General features: G+C 41.3%; 1 protein-coding gene across 1 annotated transcript; it reads right to left on the reverse strand.

Annotated features, from left to right (window-relative positions):
- Positions 1 to 457: 457 nt before the first annotated feature.
- Positions 458 to 1,790, reverse strand: LOC120056864 (POU domain, class 4, transcription factor 3-like). Its single transcript, XM_039005117.1, has 2 exons — positions 1,671 to 1,790; positions 458 to 1,357 (listed from the first exon to the last, which is right to left on the reverse strand). The coding sequence occupies exons 1-2, from the start codon at positions 1,788 to 1,790 to the stop codon at positions 458 to 460; spliced, it is 1,020 nt and encodes a 339-aa protein (XP_038861045.1).
- Between the last annotated feature and the right edge of the window lie 7,074 nt (positions 1,791 to 8,864).

Raw genomic sequence — 8,864 nt, forward strand, 5'->3', positions numbered from 1 at the left:
AGAGTGAAAACACATTAATTCCATCCTATACAAGTATGAATCCAAACAGTCCGAGACATACAGTAAACGTGAAAATGTTGGTGTAATTCATTAAATTGTCCAAACAACTAACCGGACTTACGAGCATTCAACAGGACATCTCACATGATAGAGATAGGTCATTTTCTATAGGCCTATTTGTTATAGTTATGTGATTGAAGAGAGTTGTGATATGCAGTCAAGTAAAAGCAACAACAACGAAAACTTAATCCAAGAGACCTTGAGCACGACACGTTTCATTCCAATCTACAACAAAAAAATGCCTTTTAGAGGACAAAAAAAGTGAACGAGACAACATAATGAACATTTAAATAAATCTATAGAGTCTCGGTTGTAAATTCCAGTCGGACATGATGAAATGTTGATAGATCCCTGTTATCTTTTCAAAATGTCGTATGTTATGCATAATGTTAATGAACTAATGCACAGCAGAATATTTCATCCTTTTCTGTTTTTGCCGTTGGTTGCAAAACCACACACGAACCACGTTCTTTTTAAGGTCCAGCTTTTCAGCAATTGCAGCAATTTTTTCCGAAGATGGACGGGGCTGGATCGCAAAATAGGCCTCCAACGAGCGCTTCTCAGGTGCGGCTATAGAAGTGCGTTTTCGTTTCCTTTCGTTACCATTAAAAAGGTCTGGCTTGCTGTTTTTCTCCCGGTAAGCAGCCTCGGCCTCCTCGAGCCAGGCTTGGAGGACAGGTTTTAGCGCAATCATATTATTGTGAGAGAGGGTGAGGGACTCAAACCTGCAGATTGTACTCTGGCTGAGAGAGCCCACCCCGGGTATCTTCAGGTTGGCGAGGGCTGAGCCAACGTCCGCCTGCGTCACTCCGAGCTTTATCCTCCTTTGTTTGAACCGCTCAGCAAAGGCTTCCAGCTCCCTAGGATCTGACTCCACGTCGTTGACACACGACATTCCGTTGTGCACAGATAGAGAGTGCGGATGACCCATGGCCATAGCCTGGTGGAGGTGACCCATGGTCTGGAGGTGGTGCTGGTGCGTGGTAATCATAGAGGAATCCGGAGCCCCCATCCCGCTCACTGAGAGACTGGATGAGATGTGATCCAGAAGATCCCCCTCTAAGCTCTGGTTGAGGTGGTGGTGGTGGTGGTGGTGTTGGTGAGAGGTCAGGGTGGAAGGATGGGAGATGGGCACCGTAGAGGAGTTGGAGGTGCAGGGGACACTACTCATGGTATGGTATGTCACGTCTGGCTTGAAATGGTGACTCTTGCCGTGAGAGACTATGTCAGCAGCCGCCAGAGCTTCCGCGCGTGCCAGTAGACTCTCATCAAAGCCACCGAAGATATTGCCCTGGAGCTGGAAGCAAGAGTGCGCATACTGGAATCAGTGGGGAATTCTGTCAACTCAGGATTCAAATAAATGTTAAGCACAGGGAGAACCCTCCTCAAAGCACAGGTCATAAACATTAATATGAAAGCAGCAGCTTTGCTTGAATAGACGAGATGATGAGAGAGCGAAAGAGAGGGAGGGGGAGGGGTTGTGAGGGAGAACGAAAGAAAGAACGAGTACGAGAGGGGAGAAAACAAAGTCCTTTCTGATCCACTTAAAACGTTTTAAATTGATATTTGTTCATACATTTGTGCCTCAAATAATTGACTGAGAAACATACCTGCGGGGCAGGCAGACAAACTCTGCGCATGCCTTCCGAACTCGCGTGCAGGCCAGAGTATTTGGGCTCCTGCAGCACAGGGTGCATAGAGAAATGCTGCTTGCCGTTCATGGTCATCATCTTCGATGCGCACTTTGCAGGTAAGTGGCCCTGACATAGAGGCAGGCTCGGTTCTCTGGCTCGTTGCTGTTAGTGAGCTATTTCCATTGGCAGCGCCTCCCGTTCTGCCTCTCTCTCACCCCACCTGCTCCTTTACTCAACTTACAAGTTACAAGTCATGGGAATGGGCTGGGTGCTGTGCGCAAGCGTGATGCACGGTTGAAAGTGAACGCAATTAAATTGCCCATGAAACTAAAAACAATGGGCCTAAGAGGCTCATTATCAGCTATACATAACATGTGATAATAGATTATAAATATGATTAGGCCTATACAATTGTTTGTTCATATTCTCAATAAACTACTCTAGGCCTATATATTTCTGCTGCATTAACTTGTGGTTCCAGACGTAATATAATGAACACAGATAATGTGTGCAGTCTATTTTTATTAATTTGTCATGTTTCTTAGCAGTTTTTTCCTCGTCAAGGGTAAAACAGGAGCGTGGTTAGCTTCAGCAGCATGGACAGCCCCAGGCTTCTCGAGGCGACAGGTGATTCCCACACAGTTACATGAGGGAACGGTGCTTCAGCCAGTCTTCAACAATCAGAGGGTGTGGCAAATGAATAGCAGACGTGAAATCTAATACCACACAAATTCTATAGCATTAATGAAATTATAAAATGTGTAGATGAAATATACCAATAGATTAATTCCCTTCAATCCAGTCAATGTATGCTTAGAATATGAAACCACTCTTGATTTATGTACAAACATTTTTTCAAGAGGCAAAAAAGAAACAAAGGTAGATCAAAAAGAAACAAATACATTTAAAAAATGGTCACATTAAAAAAGAAAATTCCTTAAAAAATGATCGACATTATGTAACGTTATAGGCCTACATTGATTTAAAAATGTATAGATAAAGAACTAGCGTACTTCATACTTTTCAAAAACGAAAGAGCAATCTATAATAAGATTTCTCTTGAAAATATGATTTGGGTAATTTATTAATCCCATGTCTATCTCTCGAGCAATTACTGATAAATTTAAAAAATCATTAAAATGATTAGTTAAGACCTCCCGAGTGGCGCAGCCGTCTAAGGCGTCACTACAGATCCGGGTTCGATACCGGGCTGTGTCTCAGCTGGCCGCGACCGAGAGAACATGAGGCGGCGCATAATTAGCCCAACGTCGTCCGGGTTAGGGGAGGGTTTGGCAGGCGGGGATGTCCTTGTCCCATCGCGCTCTAGCGACTCCTGTGGCGGGACGGGCGCATGCACGCTCACACAGTCGCCAGGTGTACGGTGTTTCCTCCGACACATAGGTGTGGCTGGCTTCCGGGTTAAGCGAACAGGGTGTCAAGAAGCAGTGCGGCCTGGCGGGTCGTGTTTCGGAGGAAGCATGGCTCTCGACCTTCGCCTCTCGAGTCGGTACGGGAGTTGCAGCGATGGGACAAGACTGTAACTACAAATTGGGCAGAAAAAGGGGTAAAAGTACAAAAACATGTAAAAATGTTTTTTATTAGTAATCAAAAAATATGATCGTCAAAATTATTCTAAAACTGCAGCCTTCCTATGGGCTCATATAGCACCAGGCTAAAGCCAAAAGTAGTCAGTTGAATCTGGACTGACTGAAATAGTGATCACTTTAATGCTGCCCATCCAAAACGACATAGACCATCATTGCATTGGGATAGGGTCAGTTCAAGATTATCAACGTTGGCCAAATCTGATTACAGGATCTTGTAGATAAGGCACCTACAGTACACACAACAGCAATATTGGCTGCATTTAATTGGAGCAGGTCAGGACAGGGCCTTGCTCTGGTCTCCCTCCCCATGCAGGAGAACAGAGCACCTGTCCTCAGTGCATTAGATCTCATGTGGCAGGCTGAATGCCTCTCCCAGCAGTAGAAAGAGGAGCCAGGCAGGCCAGTGACACAGCGCTTCCATCTGATCCTGGCCACCTCTCCTCTGGTTCCTCAGACAGTGAATAATTCAGCAGCATGGTGGCAGGCATCCATTACCACGTTGGCATGTCCTTATTCATTATAGAGATTAAAACAGGCAAGGTCTTTTCTCACCACTGGACCTGTTGAGAGAGAGAGAGAGAGAGAGAGAGAGAGAGAGAGAGAGAGAGAGAGAGAGAGAGAGAGAGAGAGAGAGAGAGAGAGAGAGAGAGAGAGAGAGAGAGAGAGAGAGAGAGAGAGAGAGAGAGAGAGAGAGAGAGAGAGAGAGAGAGAGAGAGAGAGAGAGAGAGAGAGAGAGAGAGAGAGAGAGAGAGAGAGAGAGAGAGAGAGAGAGAGAGAGAGAGAGAGAGAGAGAGAGAGAGAGAGATAATAATATACAGACCACAAATTCAAATTGGCTATACTCAAACTCTTCAACATTATCCTCACTGCAGGTATTTTCCCCGATATTTGGAACCAGGGATTGATCACACCAATCTATAAAAATGGAGACAAATTTGACCCAAATAATTACAGAGGAATTTGCGTTAACAGCAACTTGGGGAAAATTCTCTGCAGTATTATAAATTGCAGACTACATCATTTCCTTGACGAACACAACGTCCTGAGCAGAAGCCAGATTGGATTTCTAAAAAATTATCGTACAACAGACCACATTTACACCCTCCACACTCTAATTGATAAACAAGTTAACCAAAACAAAGGCAAAATCTACTCGTGTTTTGTAGATTTCAAGAAAGCATTTGATTCAATTTGGCACGAAGGTCTTTTTTATAAACTAATAGAAAGTGGTATTGGAGGGAAAACATATGATTTTATTAAATCAATGTACACTAAAAACAAATGTGCGGTTAAAATTGGCAACAAGCAAACAGACTTCTTCTCTCAGGGGCGTGGAGTGAAACAGGGCTGCCCAATAAGTCCAACATTATTTAACATCTACATTAATGAATTGGCAAAAATATTAGAAGAATCGGCAGCACCTGGTATCACCCTACACAACACTGAAATCAAGTGTCTGCTGTACGCAGATGACCTGGTGCTGCTGTCTCCCACTAAAGAGGGGTTACAGCAGCACCTAGATCGTCTTCACAGGTTCTGTCAGACCTGGGCTCTGACCGTTAACCTAAAAAAAACAAATATAATGATATTCCAAAAAAGGTCGGGAAATAAGGATGACAAATATAAATTCTATTTGGACACAGTTCTATTAGAACACACCAAAAACTACACATATCTAGGACTAAATATCAGCAACACAGGTAGCTTTCACATGGCTGTGAATGAGCTGAGAGACAAAGCAAGAAGAGCATTCTATGCCATTAAAAGGAACATCAAAATTGAAATTCCAATTAGAATCTGGCTCAAAATTTTTCAATCAGTTATAGAACCAATTGCTCTATATGGCAGTGAAGTATGGGGTCCACTCTCTAATAATGAATTTACCAAATGGGACAAACATCCAATTGAAATATTGCATGCAGAGTTTTGCAAGACTGTATTGCAAGTACAAAGAAAAACTCCAAATAACGCATGTAGGGCAGAATTGGGCCAATACCCCCTCCTCATTCGAATAGAAAAAAGAGCCATCAAATATTACAACCATCTAAAAACAAGTGACCCCAAAACATTCCATCACACAGCTCTACAATGTCAAGAGATGAAACCAGAGAAGAGTCCCCTCAGCCAGCTAGTTCTGAGGCTCAGTTCACCAACCCAAACCAACCCCATAGAGCCTCGGGACAGCCCTCAGAAAATCTGGCCCAACCAAATCATCACAAAACAAAAAGAAAAATATATCACCTATTGGAAAGACACCACAAAAAATCAAAGTAAACTTCAATGCTATTTGGCTCTAAACAGACAGTACATGGTGGCAGACTATCTGACCACTGTGACTGATAGAAAACTGAGGAAAACATTGACTAGGTACAGACTCAGTGAGCACAGTCTGGCTATAGAGACCGGTCGTCACAGACAAACCTGGCTGCCCAGAGAGGACAGGCTGTGCTCACTCTGCTCCAGGGGAGAGGTAGAGACAGAGGTGCATTTCCTACTACACTGTGACAAATACTCAGACCTAAGAGCATATTTCTTTCCCAAAATTATAACTCAATACAAAGAATTTGAAACTATAAAAGATGAAGAAAAAATCAAATATTTATTGGGTGAAAAGCCAAAATGTGCAGTTTTGGCAGCCAAATATGTGTCCTCCTGCCACAACCTGAGGGACAGCCAGTGAAAAATGCAAAGTAATGTTGATAATATTTCCCATTTAGCTTAGTTTTGTTTTGTCTTTCATACCAGGTCATATGTCTTCTCAAGTCATGTTGACACTGGTCTACTACCATTGATTTAATATATTGTTGTTCTGATTAATATTGTTGTTGTAGTTGCTGTTAATGGTAATCCCATGTCCACTACTACTATTATTATTACTGTTGGTTCCACCATTTATTTATATATAAATATATATATATTTTGTATATATATACATATATATTCGATTTTTATTTTTCGATATGTATACTTTGACAATGTAAGTAATAATGAACTTGCCATGTCAATAAAGTCAATTGAATTGAATTGAATTGAATTGAATTGAGAGAGAGAGAGAGAGAGAGAGAGAGAGAGAGAGAGAGAGAGAGAGAGAGAGAGAGAGAGAGAGAGAGAGAGAGAGAGAGAGAGAGAGAGAGAGAGAGAGAGAGAGAGAGAGAGAGAGAGAGAGAGAGAGAGAGAGAGAGAGATAATAATATACAGACCACAAATTCAAATTGGCTATACTCAAACTCTTCAACATTATCCTCACTGCAGGTATTTTCCCCGATATTTGGAACCAGGGATTGATCACACCAATCTATAAAAATGGAGACAAATTTGACCCAAATAATTACAGAGGAATTTGCGTTAACAGCAACTTGGGGAAAATTCTCTGCAGTATTATAAATTGCAGACTACATCATTTCCTTGACGAACACAACGTCCTGAGCAGAAGCCAGATTGGATTTCTAAAAAATTATCGTACAACAGACCACATTTACACCCTCCACACTCTAATTGATAAACAAGTTAACCAAAACAAAGGCAAAATCTACTCGTGTTTTGTAGATTTCAAGAAAGCATTTGATTCAATTTGGCACGAAGGTCTTTTTTATAAACTAATAGAAAGTGGTATTGGAGGGAAAACATATGATTTTATTAAATCAATGTACACTAAAAACAAATGTGCGGTTAAAATTGGCAACAAGCAAACAGACTTCTTCTCTCAGGGGCGTGGAGTGAAACAGGGCTGCCCAATAAGTCCAACATTATTTAACATCTACATTAATGAATTGGCAAAAATATTAGAAGAATCGGCAGCACCTGGTATCACCCTACACAACACTGAAATCAAGTGTCTGCTGTACGCAGATGACCTGGTGCTGCTGTCTCCCACTAAAGAGGGGTTACAGCAGCACCTAGATCGTCTTCACAGGTTCTGTCAGACCTGGGCTCTGACCGTTAACCTAAAAAAAACAAATATAATGATATTCCAAAAAAGGTCGGGAAATAAGGATGACAAATATAAATTCTATTTGGACACAGTTCTATTAGAACACACCAAAAACTACACATATCTAGGACTAAATATCAGCAACACAGGTAGCTTTCACATGGCTGTGAATGAGCTGAGAGACAAAGCAAGAAGAGCATTCTATGCCATTAAAAGGAACATCAAAATTGAAATTCCAATTAGAATCTGGCTCAAAATTTTTCAATCAGTTATAGAACCAATTGCTCTATATGGCAGTGAAGTATGGGGTCCACTCTCTAATAATGAATTTACCAAATGGGACAAACATCCAATTGAAATATTGCATGCAGAGTTTTGCAAGACTGTATTGCAAGTACAAAGAAAAACTCCAAATAACGCATGTAGGGCAGAATTGGGCCAATACCCCCTCCTCATTCGAATAGAAAAAAGAGCCATCAAATATTACAACCATCTAAAAACAAGTGACCCCAAAACATTCCATCACACAGCTCTACAATGTCAAGAGATGAAACCAGAGAAGAGTCCCCTCAGCCAGCTAGTTCTGAGGCTCAGTTCACCAACCCAAACCAACCCCATAGAGCCTCGGGACAGCCCTCAGAAAATCTGGCCCAACCAAATCATCACAAAACAAAAAGAAAAATATATCACCTATTGGAAAGACACCACAAAAAATCAAAGTAAACTTCAATGCTATTTGGCTCTAAACAGACAGTACATGGTGGCAGACTATCTGACCACTGTGACTGATAGAAAACTGAGGAAAACATTGACTAGGTACAGACTCAGTGAGCACAGTCTGGCTATAGAGACCGGTCGTCACAGACAAACCTGGCTGCCCAGAGAGGACAGGCTGTGCTCACTCTGCTCCAGGGGAGAGGTAGAGACAGAGGTGCATTTCCTACTACACTGTGACAAATACTCAGACCTAAGAGCATATTTCTTTCCCAAAATTATAACTCAATACAAAGAATTTGAAACTATAAAAGATGAAGAAAAAATCAAATATTTATTGGGTGAAAAGCCAAAATGTGCAGTTTTGGCAGCCAAATATGTGTCCTCCTGCCACAACCTGAGGGACAGCCAGTGAAAAATGCAAAGTAATGTTGATAATATTTCCCATTTAGCTTAGTTTTGTTTTGTCTTTCATACCAGGTCATATGTCTTCTCAAGTCATGTTGACACTGGTCTACTACCATTGATTTAATATATTGTTGTTCTGATTAATATTGTTGTTGTAGTTGCTGTTAATGGTAATCCCATGTCCACTACTACTATTATTATTACTGTTGGTTCCACCATTTATTTATATATAAATATATATATATTTTGTATATATATACATATATATTCGATTTTTATTTTTCGATATGTATACTTTGACAATGTAAGTAATAATGAACTTGCCATGTCAATAAAGTCAATTGAATTGAATTGAATTGAATTGAATTGAGAGAGAGAGAGAGAGAGAGAGAGAGAGAGAGAGAGAGAGAGAGAGAGAGAGAGAGAGAGAGAGAGAGAGAGAGAGAGAGAGAGAGAGAGAGAGAGAGAGAGAGAGAGAAAAAAAAAAAAAAAAACCCATCTTGGCAGGGT

This window comes from Salvelinus namaycush, chromosome 12 (genome assembly GCF_016432855.1).
Source record: "Salvelinus namaycush isolate Seneca chromosome 12, SaNama_1.0, whole genome shotgun sequence".
In the NCBI taxonomy this organism is placed as follows: Eukaryota; Metazoa; Chordata; class Actinopteri; order Salmoniformes; family Salmonidae; genus Salvelinus; species Salvelinus namaycush.

Bases quoted from the DNA above. Each gene is read 5' to 3' on its own strand.
- LOC120056864 (XM_039005117.1), bottom strand. From the start codon at position 1,790: ATGATGACCATGAACGGCAAGCAGCATTTCTCTATGCACCCTGTGCTG. The intron at 1,358-1,670 runs GTATGTTTCTCA...TCTTGCTTCCAG, and splicing joins TTTGTCTGCCTGCCCCGCAG to CTCCAGGGCAATATCTTCGG.